At 43.1% G+C, this 21,564-nt stretch overlaps 1 protein-coding gene across 5 annotated transcripts in view; it reads left to right on the forward strand.

The window, feature by feature from the left end:
• KLC4 (kinesin light chain 4) overlaps nucleotides 1-21,564 on the forward strand; it is a 230,714-nt gene that overhangs the window by 56,106 nt on the left and 153,044 nt on the right. For all 5 annotated transcript variants that reach the window (XM_030195691.1, XM_030195692.1, XM_030195693.1 and 2 more), the window contains exons 2-3: nucleotides 14,606-14,868; nucleotides 15,122-15,352. In XM_030195691.1, coding sequence (XP_030051551.1) covers nucleotides 14,620-14,868; nucleotides 15,122-15,352 — 480 coding nt within the window. In that variant the 5' untranslated portion in view covers nucleotides 14,606-14,619. The remainder of the gene's footprint in view (nucleotides 1-14,605; nucleotides 14,869-15,121; nucleotides 15,353-21,564) is intronic.

The following is a 21,564-nucleotide window of genomic DNA, read 5'->3' on the forward strand; positions in this document are numbered from 1 at the left end:
GAGAGAGTTGGACTTGGCTGCGGGACAAAGGAAGATGGGCCATAAGAAGAACATAAGAGTAGCCTTACTGGGTTAGACCAGTGATCCATCCAGCCGCCCAGTATCCTGTTTTCCAAACAGTGGCCAAGCCAGGTCACAGGAACCTGACAGAAACCCAAATCGTGGCAACACCCTGTACTACAAATCCCAGGGCAAGCAGTTGCTTCCCATGTCTGCCTCAATAGCAGACTATGGATTTTTCCTCCAGGAATTTGTCCAAGCCTTTTTTAAACCCAGATATGCTAACCGCTGTTACCACATCGTCCGGCAAAGAATTCCAGAGCATAACTATTCGTTAAGTGAAAAAATATTTCCTCCTATTTGTTTTAAAAGTGTCTCCATGTAACTTCCTCAAGTGTCCCCTAGTCTTTGTACTTTTGGAACGAGTAAAAAAATCAATTTAATTCTACTCATTCTACACCACTCAGGATTTTATAGACCTCATTCATATCTCCTCTCATCCGTCTGTTTTCCAAGCTGAAGAGCCCTAACCTCTTTAGCCTTTCCTCATATAGGAGAAGTGCCATCCCCGTTATCGTTTTGGTCGCTCTTCTTTGAACCTTTTCTAATTTTGCATAGCCACTGACTTCCTTTCTCCAGAGGCAGCACAAGGAGGAAGGGGGCTGCTTTGGCAGTGGATTTCTTCGACTGGCGGGTCTTTGTCATCCCCACCAGCAAAGGTATGATATCTAATGTGAGGGGAGGGAAATGCATGTCCCTCCCTTGATAGACTGCTGGCTATGCCCCGCCTTTAATCCTGATTAAAATTTTAATTGAAACGCAGCCCTAATTTTAATCAATTTTTGATGTATTTTGTGAAATGGATGTTCTGTACCATTTGTTGTTTTACATCATTGTGTTATGAAACAGTTTTAAAGATTTTAGTTTGCATTATATTTTATGGGGGTTGGAAGTTTTGTATTGAGTGGTTTCATATGTTGGTTGTTCGCTGCATAGAACTGGTAACAAAATTGTTTGAAGTAATTGTTTTCAACCTCTGGTGGTGCCATTAAGAAGAAAGGAGAATAATCTCTCGGCTCCCTCTTCTGCATTAATCGGCTCATAATCATCACAGCATAACTTAACCTCCTCGGTACTCTGGTATGTGTTGACAGAAGGCATCATAAGCAGGTATAATCTTGAGTGTTATCAGACCAGTTGTCTTCGAAATCAGTGAAGGAGAAAGAGAGGGAGGTCAGCCTGGGGAAAGTAAGATGATGGATAAAAGCATGTCTCCCTCACCCACACCGAACAGCCAAAATAACGGCCAAGGTTAGAGTAGCCTTGGAGCACACAGTGGGCAAACAACTTGAACTAATTCTGGATTAGCTGGACAGTTTGGAGCAGCATCTTAAAATGTTGGATGCAGTTCAGCTGCATGTTGGAATTATGGAAGATACGCTACAGATGGTAGAGCGGGAAAGGCCCCAGGTTCAAGAAAGGCTTCAGGGCCTACAGGACAAGATGGATGAATTAGAGAAGTACTCAAGGTGGAATAACCTCTATTTAGTTTGACTGCCAGAGTCAATCACAGATGGCGAACTGAGGGTTGGTTGGTTGTTTTTTAAACTTGGATTACAACATTTTTGCAACTCTTGGGCTTGGCGGGGCCTTTGCGTATAGAAAGGACGCACTCCAGGGACAGAAGAAAAACATCAGCCAGCCGAGAGTGGTGATATTTACATTCCTCAATTATGTTCATAAAATGGAGATTTTACAAGCTGCAAGTGTTTGGATTATTACAATAACAAAGTGCTATGTTTTCAGAACTACTCGAATTAGTGTCCTCGGGAGAGCTTTTTCCCCAGGGTGCTCCAGATTGGTGAAACTACAAGTGAGATTCAATCTGTTATTCTCTGCTCGTTTGAATATTATTCAGAATGGTGTGGCAACCTTCTTTGAGACAGTTTCAGGGGGCAGAGGGATTTACTTCCCTGGATTCGTGGAGCTTGGGCTTGATGGTCACTGAAAGCAGTCTGAAAGAATTTGGTCACTACTAGGAACTGATCAGTTCTTCCCTACTGGAGTGGGGATTGTTGGTGTTTTCAATTTGAAGTCGCTGGATTTCGGACTGGAATCTCGCTGCAAACTCTCAGATTAGTGGCTTAGTCACAGCTCTACACACTGGGAGTGCTAGTTGTCCTCCGCTTTATGGATGAAGGGTGACAGACTGTGCATGGTTTTTTTCAGAGAGTGCCTTGTTCTCTCCTCAGTTCCGAGCCTGTGTTGTCACTTTAGCCAGGAGACTTGATGTGGATTTTACTTGCCAGCAAGTTGTTTTTTGTTACTTTTTTTTTCTCTGATTCACAGTTAGTGTATGAGTTGCCTTTGACCCAGGCACACTTCTTTTATTACAAGCAGTCAAAGATCAACATTATCTGTAGAGCTACCTTATCTAAAATTGGAGTCTGGCACTGCTTTATTTAATAGCAACTCCTATGGTTATATGTCTCGCCTGAAACTCGGTGATAACGCCTGCATGTGACTAAATAGTATTCTATGGGAGGAGCGGAGGAGGAGCCTAGTGGTTAGTGCAGCGGACTTTAATCCTGGTGAACTGGGTTCAATTCCCACTGCAGCTCCTTGTGACTGTGGGTAAGTCACTTAACCCTCCATTGCCCCTGGTACAAAATAAGTACATACATAGTAACATACTGTACATAGTAGATGACGGCAGAAAAAGACCTGCACGGTCCATCCAGTCTGCCCAACAAGATAAACTCATATGTGCTAGTTTTTGTGTATACCTTACCTTGATTTGTACCTGTCTTTTTCAGGGCACAGGCCGTATAAGTCTGCCCAGCATCATCCCCGCCTCCCGCCACCGGCTCTGCCACCCAATCTCGGCTAAGCTCCTGAGGATCCATTCCTTCTGAACAGGATTCCTTTATATTTATCCCACGCATGTTTGAATTCCGTTACCGTTTTCATTTCCACCACCTCCCGCGGGAGGGCATTCCAAGCATCCACCACTTTCTCTGTGAAAAAATACTTCCTGACATTTTTCTTGAGTCTGCCCCCCTTCAATCTCATTTCACGTCCTCTCGTTCTACCGCCTTCGCATCTCCGGAAAAGGTTCGTTTATGGATTAATACCTTTCAAATATTTGAACGTCTGTATCATATCACCCCTGTTTCTCCTTTCCTCCAGAGTATACATGTTCAGGTCAGCAAGTCTCTCCTCATACGTCTTGTAACACAAATCCCATACCATTTTCGTAGCTTTTCTTTGCACTGCTTCAATTCTTTTTACATTCTTAGCAAGATACAGCCTCCAAAACTGAACACAATAGGTGGGGCCTCACCAACTACCTGAATATATGTAAACCACTTTGAATGTAATTGCAAAATACCACAGAAAGGCAGTATATCAAGTCCCATTTCCCCTTTCCCTTTAGTTTTAGGCCTCTGAGAAGGGGCTGAAACAATCTGTTAGATGCCATTGTGCTATGACAATTTTTACCGTCTGGCAGACGTAGTCTATGGAACTCTCAGACCCAATAGTGTACAGAGGACTATAATTGATCACTTCAAGTAAGCCTAACATCCGTTAACGGAGACTGTATTCTGTAAATATAATAATAAACAGTACTGTACATATGTTTATCAGATGTCAAGCTTCTTTGGGTCACAACGGTTAAGTGCACGCTCCGGTTAACTGCATGTATTTCTTTGGTCCCAGACCCTTGCACTTAAGGGGATTGCACTGTATGTGTGTGTATATATATATATATATATATATATATATATATATATATATAAATATAATACACACACACATATATGTATGCCAATAAAAGCAGCAGCCTTTTAGTGAGGCTGATTCAACAATGTCAAAGGCATAGGAAAATCACAGCTTTAAGAGACTTGCATGGGGTGCTGGTACATACTGACATTTTTTTAAACCTTTTATGCATCATTGTATTCAGCACCAGGTACAGAACCGTTGTCGACTGATAGTTATCTACTTTAGATCTCCAAAAGCTCAAGGAGGAAGATGTGGCAATGTTGAATGCTGATATAGTGCTGGAAGGGGTAGCATGGGCCATACAGCAAACTCCCTTAGGTAAGGTGCCTGGACCGTATGGATATCGGCGTACATTCTATAAGCTGATGAAGGATGCGATTGTATCTCCTCTTACTGAGGTTTTTAATGTTGGAGACCAAGGATCTTTACCTGCCTTGCTTACGAATGCTCACATATTTGTATTGAACCAGGGAAGGACCCTGAACTGCTGGAATCTTATCGCCCCCATCTCATTACTTAATTTCAAGGCTAAATTGTTGGCAAATATTTTAGCTAATAGGTTATCGTACATATTACCATCACTAATAGCTGAGCCCCAAGTAGTATTTGTGAGTGACTGAGGCACAGTGAAAATATAAGGAAGATACTCATAAGCCTCAAGGTGTGGTCACACCATGGAGCGATACAGAGGAATTATAATTATTCTTTGTATTATTTTCTATCCCTTTCCTAATAATTTCTAGTGTTCTGTTTGTTCTTTTTGGTCACCGCCACACGCTGGGCAGAAGATTTCATTGTATGGTTAGATCCAGAAACATCAATACCTTTTGGCCACAGAAGAATGTTCCTTATACTTTAAATAGTTTTTAAACAAAAAAGTTGTATCCACGTATAGGCTAAAACCATGTTCAAAGTAGCTCTTGTGGGGATATTATCCACTGACTCCAGGAAGGCTGAAAAATTCAAACTATCAGGTGATACAATACTGTCTAATGCATCCTCCACTTGTTCATCCCACCTACCAGTAGGGATGTGAAACACATTTGAAATCCCAATTCTCTGGAGCTTTGAATTTCAAGATGTCCTTTAGGAACATCTGCCATAATTCTTTTGATGATAGAACTCTTGTACATGAAAAGTTCAAAAGTCTAGTACTCTTAGATCTCATCATATTTTCCATAACTTCTAACAAGGTGCTTAGACCAACTATTCTTGATAAAAGTAACCCCAGTCTGAGATTTAATAGAATTCAACTGGACAGTTTCTACCAGATGTTCAACAGCCTCCAATCTCCTCTCCTGCTTAGCCATCTTGGCTGCAGATTATGTAGTAAACTCTGAAGTTGTAGAAGTCTTGCTCTACTACACTGACCAGATTTACCAGTCGGTTTTGGGACTGACTTCAGGAGGGGAAGATTTAGTTATAGTTAGAAATTGCTCCCACTTAGTCTGAAGCATTCACTCTTGCAGGCATGGTACCTCCTGAGGGCAATGCTGATCCTAAAGCTGGGGTCTTCTCCTTGGGGCTCAACTAGTTCTGCCTGAACAGAAGCTTCCTCCTTTGCCCCAACTCCTATGGAGCTCACCAACAGCTACTGCGAAGGGAATCTACTACTACTACTACTATTTAGCATTTATATAGCGCTACAAGGCGTACGCAGCGCTGCACAAACATAGAAGAAAGACAGTCCCTGCTCAAAGAGCTTACAATCTAATAGACAAAAAATAAATAAAGTAAGCAAATCAAATCAATTAATGTGAACGGGAAGGAAGAGAGGAGGGTAGGTGGAGGCGAGTGGTTACAAGTGGTTACGAGTCAAAAGCAGTGTTAAAGAGGTGGGCTTCAGTCTAGATTTAAAGGTGGCCAAGGATGGGGCAAGACCAGGTTTGACATTCAAATGGTGCAAAATCTCACACACAACACAAAAAGGAGTGAAAGTTTCTACTACTGGAGCTAAGTATACCCCAGATCTTTGGGGACTTGCACCAAAATAGTCCCCTTTGCAGTTTTGGGGTGGGAGGAAAGATATTTATCCATTGAACCTTAGCATCAAGGTAAATTCTTATTTAGTTATTTTTTAATTTTTCTTTCCTCTGTTCCATGATAAAGCAAAACTCCCACTTGTCTTTTTATGGTGCCATCTTGACTCGTCTCCCCTCTTCTCCCCTCGTCCTTTCCACCTTTTTCAATATGTTTAATATTTATTTTAATAAATTTTAATTTAAAATTTATTATAATTTATTTGTTGCATTTGTACCCCACATTTTCCCACCTATTTGCAGGCTCAATGTGGCTTACATAGTACTATCAAAGGCGTTTGCCCAGTCGGAGGATAACAAATACAAAGTTGTATAGTGATCGTATGAGGTATAAGTGGAGGGTCGGAATGGTTGAAGATTGCATGTTGTCCTGTTCGATCATAGTCATGCTGTGTTGGTAGGTGAAGAGGGTTATGTGGGGTCATTGGGGTAAGCCTTTTTGAAGAGGTAGGTTTTTAGTGATTTCCTGAAGTTCAAGTGGTCGTGGATTGTTTTCACAGCTTTTGGGAGCCCATTCCATAGTTGTGCGCTTATGTAGGAGAAGCCAGCTGCGTAAGTTGTTTTGTATTTCAGTCCTTTGCAATTTGGGTAGTGTAGGCTTAAGTAGGATCGTGACGATCTGATTTTGTTTCTTATTGGTAAGTCTATAAGGTCTGTCATGTATCCTGGGACTACGCCGTACATGATTTTGTGGACTAAGGTGCAGATTTTGAAGTTGATCCGTTCTTTGATTGGGAGCCAATGCAACTTTTCTCAGAGGGGTTTGGCACTTTCGAAGCGTGTTTTGCTGAATATCAGCCTGGCTGCTGTATTTTGGGGGGTCTGGAGTTTTTTTTTAATGAGTTGTTCTTTGCAGCCTGCGTAGATATAATAAATATAATAAATATTAAATTATAATTAAATATGCATTTAATTATTTTAATAAATAAAATATGTGAAATATGTCTGGTCTGGGCTTTCAAAATGGTATTTTTAAATATGTTCATGCTGATTTTAAGGGAGATAAAAAAAAAAAAAAAGGTTCCAGAGGTGATCCGGGAAATTATAGACCGGTGAGCCTGACATCAGTACTGGGCAAAATGGTAGAGACTATTATAAAGAGCAAAATTACTGAGCATATTCAAAAACATGGATTAATGAGACAAAGCCAACATGGATTTAGTGAAGGGAAATCTTGCCTCACCAATCCATGACATTTCTTTGAAAGAGTGAACAAATATGTGGCTAAAGGTGAGCCGGTCGATACTGTGTATCTGAATTTTCAAAAGGCATTTGAAGGAGGTACCAGAGAGGACTCAGATGGGTAAGTCGTAACCTTCCCTTTCCTCTCAGAATCTTGGAGAGCTTCTGATCAATTCACTGCCATCTTGGGTACTCGTTCTAAAACGGCAATCCTAACCCTTTCCTCCTGGGCAGAAGTCCCTGAAGATGTCTTTTCAGTGTCAGAGGATATTACATGTTCTTGAGGGCAGGTTCTGGCTACAGGATTACTATCTCCCTCATCAAGGTTCTGCTCTCCTTTTAGGCAATCTCTTTCCTCTGAGGCAGCACAGAGATTGATGGACTAGATATGGGACTTCTCTACTATGTCTGGCCTTCAGAGGTGCTGCGTTCGGCACCTAACCCTTACCGTTCGGTGAATCCAGACTGCCCCTATCGGACCGACCGTTCACTTGTCTATTAGATTGTAAGCTCTTTGAGCAGGGACTGTCTCTCTTTGTTAAATTGTACAGCGCTGCGTAACCCTAGTAGCGCTCTAGAAATGTTAAGTAGTAGTAGATTTGAGAAATAGGAGCTCTTTGTACCGAATGCACACATATGACCTGACCTGACCTATCACTAACTGGAAACTTAATTATACTTGTGATGCAAATGCAATAGACTGCATAGCAGCTGTTGTACTGCTGGGCAGCTGTCTGGATCTTAGTATTGGTGAGTTGTTAAATTTGATAAGGGAGTGGAGTTAAGCTAATATAAAAGGCCTTAAGATTATTTTTATACTTTGTTTGCCTCTCACTGAACTTTAAATAAATTGTTGCTTAAGGTGCATGACTTGTTGATGAAATTAACCAGAGGTGACAATTTTCTTCTTGTCCTCTTAAATGGCATAGTTGATGGACTATAAATTAAGAGATGTGGTTGGGGTAGATGAGATTTGGGGAGGAAAGAAGACTAAACTTAGAGAAAATAATTTGAGAGCCTTTGACCAATTTAATACCCACCTTTTTAATGTTCTAAGGCTGTAACAACTAAAGTTAAACAAAAACAGAAGAATATTATTCTTTTTAAATAAGGTAATAACTAATTCTTATTAAATCAAAACTGATTTTTATCATTAAACCCACAAATTATTTTCTATTTCAAGCTTTGTCACCAGATCTCCCAGCAAAGTCATGTTTGTTTATTTATCACTTAATATACCGCCTTTCAGAGCGTGAATCAAAACAGTGTACAAGTCAAGTGAGACAGAAAAGAACTACAATTTCCCAACAGGACAGCTGAAAAGAGAAGGGGGTAGGCAGGAGAAACAGGAGGTGGGTAAAAGCCACTGAGAGCTTACCAGAGCTGTGTCTAGACACCCCCCAAGAAAGGCCAAAGAACAAATGAACCAAAATCGAGGGTAGAGCAAGTCAGCCCTAATATCTGGTGGCAGTGAATTCCACAAAGAAAGGGCAAGGCAAAAAAAAAAAAAAAAGGAAGTCTTGAGTGGCATGTGGATTTCAGTCTTGAACAGCATACTGGAGGGATAGAAAGACAGTGTGGTGCAGCCGAGCTAAGAATCTGTAAGGGGAAATTAAATAAATACCCAGATAGGCTTCTTCTAGAATAGTGGTATTTGAGCTGATCCTAGAGTACCTCATTGTCAATCTAGTTTTCTCGATATATCTAGAGTGAATATGATTATGCATGCAAATGTATCTTACGCATGTTTATTGGAGCCAGGGGCTGTGTGTAATTTTTTTTTTTGTAAATAAAGATCTTGAAAAACAGATTGCCTAGAGCAGTGTTCTTCAATGCAAGGCCCAGGGGCATAATCATTCTAGGGTTTTTCTCTACTCTTGGGCTAGATGGGAGGAAGACCTGCATGCTTTTGAAGGCGTTTCCCAGTAGACGAGACAATGCAATTGGAAATACCAACCTCCTTCAGAATACCCCCAATGAAAAGTATGGAGGCAGGCTGGTGAGGTGGATATCGCTGACACACACTGGTCAGCAGTGCCACAGCCCCATATGGGAAGCTATATGGTGGCTCTGCTTCCAGTTGTTTGGATCCAAAGAGGCCCCAACTAATTAAGGAGCAGCTTAACGATCTCAGAGCTTACAATCTAGATAAGACAGGTAAACAGAACAATTAAGGGTAAGGGAATAAGTAGGTGAGGATAAAGGACAGGGCAAATGAGTAGAGGTTAGGAGACAAAAGCAATGGCAAAGAGGTGGGCCTTAAGTTTGGACTCGAAAACAGCCAAAGATGGGGCCAGACGCATAGGCTCGGGAAGTTCACTCCAGGCGTGAGGTGCAGCAAGACAAAAGGAATGGAGTCTAGAATTAGCAGTAGAGGAGAAGGGGACGGATAAGAGAGATTTATCTACAGAACGGAGTACCCGGGGAGGGGGGAGGGGCGTAGGGAGAGATGAGAGCGGAGAGGTACTGGGGAGCGGCAGAGTGAGTTACTAACAACCGGGATTAACAGTAAAATAACCCAACTTAACGGTAGCCCACATTGATGATTCCCCCCTCCTTTGTTTTTTATTTGATAGTAATAAGGAGTTAGGTTGACATAGGTCAGGAATTAGAATGGGAAAGGGAAGGTTTTAAATGCCGATTTCATTTGTGAACTGCTTCGATTGCTTGTGTCAACATGTAGGTAGTAAATAAAAACTTGGATAAATATAAAAGCTAAAAAATATTGAGGAACTAAATTTGTGCAAGGTCAGCCACTGATCCCCCTTACTAGAAATGTGCCTCTTCCATTTGAGTACAATGGAAATGACCGTTTATGGGAGTGTGATTAAGGGATGTGTTTTGAGTGTGTGTAATAGGTTTCCCAAATAGGAAAGATTATATGGGATACATTCCTCTGACAAGTAGGGAGCATATGGAGTTAGTAGGCTCGGAGAATGGAAAAGAGTGGGAGAAAGAGATGGAGCTGGACACCCAGATATATGGTCATGTCACTTTGTCCAGAAATTCTGACGTTATTTTTTTCTTGTTCTTTGGCCTCTTTTGTTTGCTAGGGATCTTGGATGATGATTTATTTAGTCACACCAAATTTTTAGTTAAACAACTTAAAACTATAGTTCTGAAAATAAGTTTGTGAACCCATAGCATGATCTGTATTTTAGTACAATTTATATCCTGAGAGAGAGAAGGCCACTGAATAACGCAGACAAAATATATATTTTGACTATCCAGCAAAAAGATTCAATAGGTATCTTTGAATGAAAAAGTATGTGAACCCTTCATTCAGTAACTAGTGGCTCATCCTTGATCATCAATAACGTCAACGAAACATTTCCTGTATATGTTCTGTTGATGGGTCCCTCACATAATTCTTGAAGAATTTTGGCTAATTCTTCCATACAAACCTGTTTCAGTCATGTTTATATTATATATTTTGTTACAGTATAAACCACCTGAATTTCCTCAGCGTTGTATATGTGGTTAGGTGTCCTGTAGCATTACCATGGACCTAAGCATGAATCGTAGCACATTTGCACCTGTATGTCTCGGGAGGAGAGGGGCAGAAAGCTGTACCTCCCCCCACCCCAGTGACAACATCCATCTGCATCCATCTGTATCATATCACCCCTGTTCCTCCTTTCCTCCAGGGTGTACTTGCTGACCTGAACATGTATACCCTGGAGGAAAGGAGGAACAGGGGTGATATGATACAGACGTTCAAATATTTCCGGAGATGGGAAGGCGGTAGAACGAGAGAACATGAAATGAAATTGAAGGGGGGCAGACTCAGGAAAGATGTCAGGAAGTATTTTTTCACGGAGAGGGTGGTGGACGCTTGGAATGCCCTCCTACGGGAGGTGGTGGAGATGAAAACGGTAACGGAATTCAAACATGCGTGGGATATGCATAGAGGAATCCTGTGCAGAAGGAATGGATCCTCAGAAGCTTAGCTGAAATTGGGTGGTGGAGCAGTTGGGGGGAAGAGGGGGGTGGTTGGGAGGCGAGGATAGGGGAGGGCAGACTTATACGGTCTGTACCAGAGCCGGTGATGGGAGGCGGGACTGGTGGTTGGGAGGCGGGTAATACTGCTGGGCAGACTTATATGGTCTGTGCCCTGAAAAGGACAGGTACAAATTCAAGGTAATGTATACACATATGAGTTTGTCTTGGGCAGACTGGATGGACCATGCAGGTCTTTTTCTGCTGTCATCTACTATGTTACTCTGTTACTATCCAGCCTTCAGCATGTCAGCAAAGGAGTGAGCCTTTAACCTCTGATGTACCTCAGGGCTCCATTTTTGGCCCTATACTCTTCAGGGTTTTTCTTGCTCTCCTGGTCTTATTAATCTAATCTAATTTTTTTTTTCATTTATGCTGCTATCTAACCTTTTAGTTTCCATTCTCTCGGCTATAGCTGCCATCTCCTCCAAACTGGATAAGATCTCAGAAGGGTTATCTCACAACAAATTTGAAGCTCAACACAGACAAAATAGATTCTGTCATGTTTTCCTGGCACTTATCATCCCTCTTTCCTCTTATGCCCTCTGTAAATGGTTTTATTGTTGTCCCTTCTAAGTTTCCAAGTTTATTAATATTTACTATCCTGCCATAAGGACATGCTGTCTAGGCGTCTTGCAGTATTTACTGACTAGGAAAAAGGCCCATTTCTGAAATCAAGGAAACGGGCGCTAGGCAGGCAGTCCCCCACCCTCCCTCGGTGTTTCACAGTCTGCCTTCCCTCCGTTTTCAACCCCGCCCCCCCTTCCCGGTGAAAACTGCCCCCCCCCCCACCGCCGTTGTCGAGTACCTGTGCTGACGGGGGACCCAACCCCCGACAGCCGAAGTGCTGTTCTGCCCTTCACGTTGGTTCCTCAATGCTCTTCTCAAGCTCTTCAAGTTTCTGTGCGTGCGTCTGACATCAGATGCACGCACAGAAACTTGAAGAGCTTGAGAAGAGCATTGAGGAACCAACGCAAAGGGCAGAACAGCACTTTGGCTGTCGGGGGTTGGGTCCCCCGTCAGCACAGGTAGTCGACAACGGCAGCAGGGGGCGGTTTTTGGCACGAAGGGGGGTCCATGGGGCCGTAACGCGGGGGTGACAGCTGATTCCGAGGCAGGGGGAGGAGTAGGGAAACACACTCCACGTGTTTCCCTACTCCTCCCCTTGGTTTCAAATCAGCTGTCACTGACATCAGTGCGTGCCTGCCTAGCAGACCACCTCCGAGGGAGGCACGGTCCCTGGCACATTCAGACGTTGGCGGAGAGAATTATTATATAGGATAAGGTGAGTTTAAACACAAGACAGAGAGTGAGGGAAGGGGAGGTAGAACTCCATTAATTAAAAGAATAAAGATAGAGGCGGAAGAACATTAGGGGCCCTGTTTACAAAGGTGTCCTAGCATTTTTAGCATGCGCTAACCGTTAGATGCTCATAATATTCCTATCGTCGTCTACACAGTAGTGCATGCTAATTTTTGGCGCATGCTAAAAACGCTAGCGTGTTTGTAAACAGGGCCTAGATGAGTTTCATAGCACTCCAGGGGGTGACCTGCACAAGAATGGAGCGGGATTAGTGGAAAGCAGTTTTGAACAAAAAAACTCTTAAAGTCAGTTTTAAATTGAGGTATAGATGTTTGTAGTTTCAGCTATAAGGGTAGCGAGTTCTAGAGGTGGGACCCTTGTACAGAGAAAATTGAAGCTTTGTTGTGTTTGTGGACTCATTCCTCGTAGATAGGTACTACGAGCTGGCAGACAGTTGCCAGAAATAGCTTTCAACCATTCCAGTATGACGTGGCAATATATTTTTCCTGTGGGTTCAAAGTTGTGGAGGTGTTCAGGAAGGATGCCCTCCTTTTGGGATGGTTAGATTGTTGAGGGAGTTGTTAGATTTTCCCTTATGGGTATTGCAAATGTATTTTCTGACAGAGGGTATTTTTCCATTGTCATTGAAAAAGGCAACCGTAATATCCCATCTTCAAATTGATGTATCTGAGGTGACCAGTTATTTCCTTTGTTTCTAGCCTCCCTTCCTTGGATAAGGTGGTTGAGAAAGTAGTCTTACATGATCTATTTATTTAGATGATAATGATGACCTATTTAATTAAACTTGAACACTTAAAACTATTGTATGGTAACCAAGGAGGATTCAGGAGTGGCCAAAGCACTAATAAGGTTTTCCTGTCTCTCTTTAACCTGGTGAATTTCAAGTTACATAGCTGAAAGGGGGAGGAAACCTTCTTCTTCTCCTTCTGGGTATCTCCTCTGCATTGTGTTTTTGGATCTGACTTGGCCCTTAAGGGGTCCTGCTGTGATTTGGGAGTCTATTAGTTGACTGATATCTCAAGAGTGGTGCGGGATCCTTTTTGGTTCTGTGATTTATCCATCAGTTATGTCCGTATCTCTCTGTGCAGAACCTGGCATAGTCGTACCAAAGCTGAATTATTTAACTCTGTTTTCATTGGGCTGCAATAGAAGGATGTGGAACGGTTGTAAATGGTGCAGAGTACTGCAGCAAAATTGATTAAAGGGCTTAGGAATTCAGATCATGTCCTGCTGACTTTGAGCCAATTTTATTGGCTGCTTGTTAATTCTGCATAATGGTCAAGATTCTTATGTTGGTATTCAAGGTGCTGAATGATCTCACGTCAATCTGTCTGAGTGTTGCACTCAGAGGTGGCAAGTTATACGTACCAAGTGTACATTTTGAGAGAGATGTGTCAGCAGCATATATCTTTTTCTGTTCGGGTGCCATGGTGGTGAGATTTCTTCTGCACTGAGCAATGAAAAGTTGCTGGGTAGTTTTAAGAGGATTTAGAAGAGTAATTTGTTTAGACGCACATTTGAAGGGGAAGGATGAACTGGGAATAGATTTCCTGAGTCTGTACATCAAGCTCTGACTGTATTCAAATCTAGGCTAAGCCAACCTTTTTGAGGTTGCTTTTAACTCCTAATCCCTATTTACTTCTTCATTACCCATGTCTGTTTCAATCATTATGCCAAAACAATATGAACGACAGTAGTAGTAATAAAAATGTGGTTCAGAAAATATATAATTTAGTGGTTGCCAGGTGATTTTATGGTCACAAGGGATGACGGACACTTTATTCTGAGCACCATTCTCATTTTATAGAATTATAATTACGTTTTTGTTTCTTAAATAATTGAGGTGGTTTTGTATATTTTTGATTGTTTTAATCATTCCCACTATAAGTAACTCCCTAATCCCTTGTTTGTCATGATTGTCTTGAATAGATTGTAAGCTCTGTCAAGCATGGGCCATATCATACATGTTTAATGTCCAACACTGCATACATCTAGTAGTTCTATAGAAGTAAGTAGTAGTAGGCCGTATGATCTGCTAAACTATTACAGTTCTGATGCTGTTTGTATTTGTTTTATTCAACGCGTAGGATGGGTTTAGATAATGCAGCATATAAATGTACATAAATTAGTAGCATAGTCCAGAGATTTTTCCTTAGTATTTATCTAACTCTAATTATGCAGAATGTACTTCAGTAACATTGTGATTTCCATTCCAGCTTTGCTTAGGTCAGAGATGGTTGCTTATAATGTGTTCTGGTTAATTTCCTGTTTTTCAGCTGTTTGTGAGACTATGTCCATAATGGTGTACCCAAGGGACGAAAAGCTAGAGAAGCTCAACCAGGAGGAGATTATCTCCAACACTAAGCTGGTGATCCAGGGCCTGGAAGCTCTGAAGAATGAACACAATACTATCCTATACAGCTTGCTGGAGACCATCAAATGCTTGAAAAAGGATGAGGAAGCTAATCTAGTGCATGAGAAGTCCAGTCTACTCCGCAAGTCTGTGGAGATGATTGAACTTGGGCTGGGAGAAGCACAGGTGAGAAGAGGAGAGGAGAGGAGAAGATTGGAGGGAGCAGGGTTGAAGAGGAGAAGACCAGAGTGTAGGAGAAATGGCAGCTAAGTTAGAGAGGAGAGATACACACGTGAGAAGGAGAGGGATCGGAACTGGGCTGGGGGTAGATATGTTGGTGAGATGGAAAGTTGAGTGGATTGTGTCGTAACTGAGGAGGGGGAGGGATTGCTCTTTTGCTGTACCTCTGTGCTTAAATATATCTTGTGCCCTGGTTCAGGTGATGATGGCCCTATCCAGCCATTTGAACACAATGGAATCTGAGAAGCAGAAGCTACGGGCTCAAGTTCGCCGGCTTTGCCAAGAGAACCAGTGGCTGCGTGATGAGTTGGCTAACACACAGCAAAAACTGCAGTACAGTGAACAGACTGTGGCACAGCTGGAAGAAGAGAAGAAACATCTGGAGTTCATGAATCAACTGAAGAAATATGATGAGGATATCTCACCCACAGTAAGGGTTCTCCTCTCGTGTGTTCATACTCGGTTTCCTTTTCACTTAGTTCAAATTCATTAAATGTACAAAAACAGAACATGACTGCAGGTAGGTTCAACCTACACTGCTCAGTTTCCTTTTCTTACAAGGTTAGTCTCCTAAGAACATAAGAACAGCCATACTGGGTCAGACCAATAGTACATCTAGCTGTCTCTTTTCCAAGCTGAAGAGCCCTAACCTCTTTAGCCTTTCCTCATATGGGAGGAATTCCATCTCCGTTATCATTTTGGTCACTCTTCTTTGAACCTTTTCTAATTCCACCATATCTGTTTTGAGATATGGTGACCAATTTTCTCAGGAGTCTCTCATGAAGGGCTTTAGGTTCAATAATTTTTATTGATATAACAAACTCAGCAATCAACAGTCGCAATACATAACCATGTGAAACAAAGCGAACGAAATACATGCGTGGTGATAGTCTCATTATCCAATGTTTTAACATTTCTCTCCTTTCTTCTCCATCTCCATCCCCCCACCCCATCACAAGTTAATTCAAACTGCTTGTTAACATTCTGAACATAATATAGACCAGTTAAACTCATCCTTACAATTGCTATCTGTAATCATCAGCATTACACCGAACCACAGAGAGCCTGGTTTCTGATGGCCCTCCTCCCTGTTGTGTGTGATCTGTTTCTTAACAAAAAGAGTTAAGCCAGATACACAAAAAAAGTTCACAATAAACATAAAGTAATTACAACAAAGTTCTGCTGGCCATCCTACAGTCATTAATGAGCTTTCCCTCCTTTTCCCCTCCCCTTCCCTTCCTCCCCCCCATAACCTGCACCTACTACAATTCATGAAGGACTTTATTTTTCCAGTGAATATTCAGCTGGCTGTGGGCAGAATTAGGCTTTGATATTCAATGCAAGGCCAATCCTGGGCACAGGCATTTTTTTTTGTTACATTTGTACCCCGCGCTTTCCCACTCATGGCAGGAGGCTCAATGCGGCAGGCAATGGAGGGTTAAGTGACTTGCCCAGAGTCACAAGGAGCTGCCTGTGCCGGGAATCAAACTCAGTTCCTCAGTTCCCCAGGACCAAAGTCCACCACCCTAACCACTAGGCCACTCCTCCACTCCATTTGAACATCTGGGGCCGCTTTTATATAGGTCTCAACCAGAAATCTTTTTGCGCTCGATCTGTCAAGCAGTCTTAGTTTTTTTTTATTTTTTATTTGTAAGAAGTCTTTTATTGAAAATTCTCATTAGACAACATACAATATTCATCGCTCTACACTGGCATGTTTACAATGTAGTCCAGACAAGATGAAACCCAGGTAGTGCAATTTACTGCCACAGTACAACAATTAAATATAAACTGTAGAAACTTCAACTTTTTATTGACAAAAAATCCCCCCCCCCCTTATCCCCCATCTTATCAATAGCCCCCATCTATTGGGAAATCCTGCCCAATCCCTCCCACCCCCATCTATTTCCCCGCCCTACACAACTGTCTCACTATGTGCCACTCACACTTCTCGTATGTGCCTGTTCTAAACATTACCTGCTGCATTAACAAAAAACTGCCATATGTCATGCCACTTGTGCGTTTGATGTCTCCTGACTGCCAAGAGTCTTTCCATCTCACACACATGTTTCAGTTTATTGTGCCATCTCTTAACCGACGGGACCCCCTGTCGTTTCCAGTGCTGGGCGATTGTCACTCGGGCAACACATACCGCCTGCCTCAGCAGTTTATGCTACTCAGCTGGCATGCCCTCTACTTTTGCAGCAAAAAGAAACACCGTTGAAGCCCATGGAATGGGTGTTTGTAACCAGCTCTGCAGCCTGTTTTGAACCACCTTCCAGAAAGCTCTCACTTTATGACAATTCCACCAAAGATGCCCCATCGTCCCCCTCATACCACACCCCCTCCAGCAGAGACCTGATATGTTTGGGTATATGCGCTGGAGGCGATCAGGAGTAAGGTACCACCTGTATAGCACCTTCATAGCATTTTCCTTTAGCGGGACGTGTATGGAGACCTTTGTCGCTTCAGTTCTATTCTCTCCCACCCCGGCACATCCAGTGTCACCCCCAATTCCCTCTCCCATCCCCTCCTATGGCACTCGTACACAGGGTTCTGCGCAGTGATATATTTGTAAAGTGTGCCTATCAAGCCCCTAGAAGTGGTTAACTTTTCACATATCTCCTCCAGGTAGCCTTTGGTCCGCTTAATTACCGTAGTAACTGCCTTGGTACGGAGGAAGTGAGCTAATTGGTAGTATGCAAAATCGTCTCTCAGCACCCCAGGGTATCGTGACTGCAGCTCTCCAAATTCAAGGAGAGTGTCTCCATCAAATAGCTGGTCCCATGTTCGCAGCCCTTCCCCGTACCACCTCATGACGGACCCGTCCGTCATCCCAGGCAAGAATAACGGATTGTGAGCTATAGGGGCCCAACGCGTCAAAGTACACCTGCCCCCCGGAAACAATTTATCCCAGTAGTGAAGGGTAACCTCCACCGAGGGACACACGCTCTCACCTAGTTTGCGAAATGGCTTTGGTAGCCACATAAGTGCTCCCAACGGTGTCGCCCCTGCAGAGTGTTGCTCCAAATGCACCCATTGTCTATCCGGATATCCCTGGTACCATTCCAAAGCTACCTTTCCTTGGGCCGCCCGATAGTACCAGAAGACATTCGGGACCGCCAGGCCTCCCCGACGTCTCCCTTGATATAGTAGGGTACTGGACAGCCTAGGATGTTTTCCTGCCCAGACGAAACGCACAATTCTATCTTGCAAAGAGGCAAGAAATTGCCTGGGCATCATTACAGGCAGCACCTGGAATAAGTATAAGATTCGTGGTAAGACATTCATCTTAAGAATTGCTATACGACCGAACCAGGAGACCTCTAAATCACCCCAGCGTTCCATATCTGCCGCAAGGGCTCGAACCAGGCCTCAGTTAGCTGAGAATAAGTCTGACAATTTGGAAGTGAGGTTCACCCCCAGATATCTAATATATCTATCCGCCCACCGAAATGCATGAGCAGCTTTAAGTTCTGCAAATGTATCTTCTGGTAGAGAGATGTTCAGGGCCTCAGACTTGGTCATATTGACTTTAAAGCCCGATACTACAGAATACTCCTCAATAAGTTAAGTAAACCTAGGGAACGCGTCGTGGGGGCGGGTAATATACAGCAGAACATCGTCCGCAAAGAGTGCCATTTTATGCATCCTCCCTGCCACAGTAGGCCCTGCAATCAACGGATCTTTCCGAACCTTGGAGGCAAATGGCTCCATGACAACAGCAAACAAAAGAGGGGAAAGAGGACAACCCTGCCTTGTGCCCCTATGCAAGGAAAATGAACCTGAGTGGCTGCCATTAATTTTAATGCAAGCTCTGGGAAAGGAGTAAAATGCCTGTATCCAGCCCCTAAACCGTGTACCAAACCCCAAAGTCTCCAGGGTCCTGTACATAAAGGGCCAGTGGACCCTATCGAAGGCCTTTTCTGCATCTAAGCTTAAGAGGCACAGCGGTCTCTGGTTTCGCTTGGCCAAGTATATGAGATCTAAAGTGCGTCTGATATTATCCATCGCCTTTCGATAGGAAACAAAGCCCACTTGGTCAGGGTGCACTAGGGTTGGTAGGAGCAGCGCCAGCCTATTAGCAAGGACCTGTGCCAGGATTTTAACGTCAGCATTTAGTACAGATATAGGCCTATAAGAGCCGCATTCAGTGGGATCTTTGCCGGGCTTTGGGATCACCGCTATCCAGGCTTCTAACATTGTATGCGGCAGAGTTCCTTCCACCCCTACCTGATTAAACATATCTGCAAGCAAGGGGGCCAATTCAGTGGCGAATGTCCGGTAGAACTGGTTGGGGAAGCCATCAAGCCCCGGGGACTTATTTGAAGGCATACCTCCAATCGCCTCCTGGACCTCTTTAGGTGTAACAGGTTTCTCCAACAGTTCCTGATGTTGCTTAGCTAAAGTGATAAGATCACTGTCTAGCAAGTAGTTATCAATTTTTTCCCTAGGAGGTTCAATCTCCTGCTCGTATAGCTTCTGGTAATATTCTCTGAAGCGCTGGCGAATAAGTGCCGAGTGACGCAACAAACCACCCCCCGTATCCAGCAGTCTTAGTTTTGAGTTGGTGTTTTTTTCCGGTTACAGGGTTTTTGGACAGTGTTGTCTTTAGTCTGCTTTGTTAGCTTTATACTGGATTTGCTAGGGTTCTGCACATTTTACATATACAGTGTACAAAGTTCAGTATTCTCACTGTGTATGTACAGTGGGGGAAATAAGTATTTGATCCCTTGCTGATTTTGTAAGTTTGCCCACTGACAAAGACATGAGCAGCCCATAATTGAAGGGTAGGTTATTGGTAACAGTGAGAGATAGCACATCACAAATTAAATCCGGAAAATCACATTGTGGAAAGTATATGAATTTATTTGCATTCTGCAGAGGGAAATAAGTATTTGATCCCCCACCAACCAGTAAGAGATCTGGCCCCTACAGACCAGGTAGATGCTCCAAATCAACTCGTTACCTGCATGACAGACAGCTGTCGGCAATGGTCACCTGTATGAAAGACACCTGTCCACAGACTCAGTGAATCAGTCAGACTCTAACCTCTACAAAATGGCCAAGAGCAAGGAGCTGTCTAAGGATGTCAGGGACAAGATCATACACCTGCACAAGGCTGGAATGGGCTACAAAACCATCAGTAAGACGCTGGGCGAGAAGGAGACAACTGTTGGTGCCATAGTAAGAACATGGAAGAAGTACAAAATGACTGTCAATCGACAAAGATCTGGGGCTCCACGCAAAATCTCACCTCGTGGGGTATCCTTGATCATGAGGAAGGTTAGAAATCAGCCTACAACTACAAGGGGGGAACTTGTCAATGATCTCAAGGCAGCTGGGACCACTGTCACCACGAAAACCATTGGTAACACATTACGACATAACGGATTGCAATCCTGCAGTGCCCGCAAGGTCCCCCTGCTCCGGAAGGCACATGTGACAGCCCGTCTGAAGTTTGCCAGTGAACACCTGGATGATGCCGAGAGTGATTGGGAGAAGGTGCTGTGGTCAGATGAGACAAAAATTGAGCTCTTTGGCATGAACTCAACTCGCCGTGTTTGGAGGAAGAGAAATGCTGCCTATGACCCAAAGAACACCGTCCCCACTGTCAAGCATGGAGGTGGAAATGTTATGATTTGGGGGTGTTTCTCTGCTAAGGGCACAGGACTACTTCACCGCATCAATGGGAGAATGGATGGGGCCATGTACCGTACAATTCTGAGTGACAACCTCCTTCCCTCCGCCAGGGCCTTAAAAATGGGTCGTGGCTGGGTCTTCCAGCACGACAATGACCCAAAACATACAGCCAAGGCAACAAAGGAGTGGCTCAGGAAGAAGCACATTAGGGTCATGGAGTGGCCTAGCCAGTCACCAGACCTTAATCCCATTGAAAACTTATGGAGGGAGCTGAAGCTGCGAGTTGCCAAGCGACAGCCCAGAACTCTTAATGATTTAGAGATGATCTGCAAAGAGGAGTGGACCAAAATTCCTCCTGACATGTGTGCAAACCTCATCATCAACTACAGAAGACGTCTGACCGCTGTGCTTGCCAACAAGGGTTTTGCCACCAAGTATTAGGTCTTGTTTGCCAGAGGGATTAAATACTTATTTCCCTCTGCAGAATGCAAATAAATTCATATACTTTCCACAATGTGATTTTCCGGATTTAATTTGTGATGTGCTATCTCTCACTGTTACCAATAACCTACCCTTCAATTATGGGCTGCTCATGTCTTTGTCAGTGGGCAAACTTACAAAATCAGCAAGGGATCAAATACTTATTTCCCCCACTGTAACTCCTACAAAACTGTGATATATAAAACAATTCACTCTGCTAATTTCTTCTATCAAGGCACCAAAATTTGGAATTCTCTTCCTAGATCAACCCAACTTTTAGAAGTCTTCTAAAAACACATCTCTTAAGTCTGGCCTTTCTGAATACAAAGAACCCTTATTTGAATTTTACCCACACCCTTTTCGTAATCTCGTTTCCCATCTAGTCCTGTCTAATTATGCTCTCACTTATCCACCCTAAATTATTTGTTTGTCCTTGAGATAGTCTAAATCCCTGGTTACTCACTGCACATGTATTAATTTGCTTCTTGAACTTAATTGTAATTTTTGTTATATTCTGTA

This window comes from Microcaecilia unicolor, chromosome 3, assembly GCF_901765095.1.
Source record: "Microcaecilia unicolor chromosome 3, aMicUni1.1, whole genome shotgun sequence".
NCBI classification, from domain to species: domain Eukaryota; kingdom Metazoa; phylum Chordata; class Amphibia; order Gymnophiona; family Siphonopidae; genus Microcaecilia; species Microcaecilia unicolor.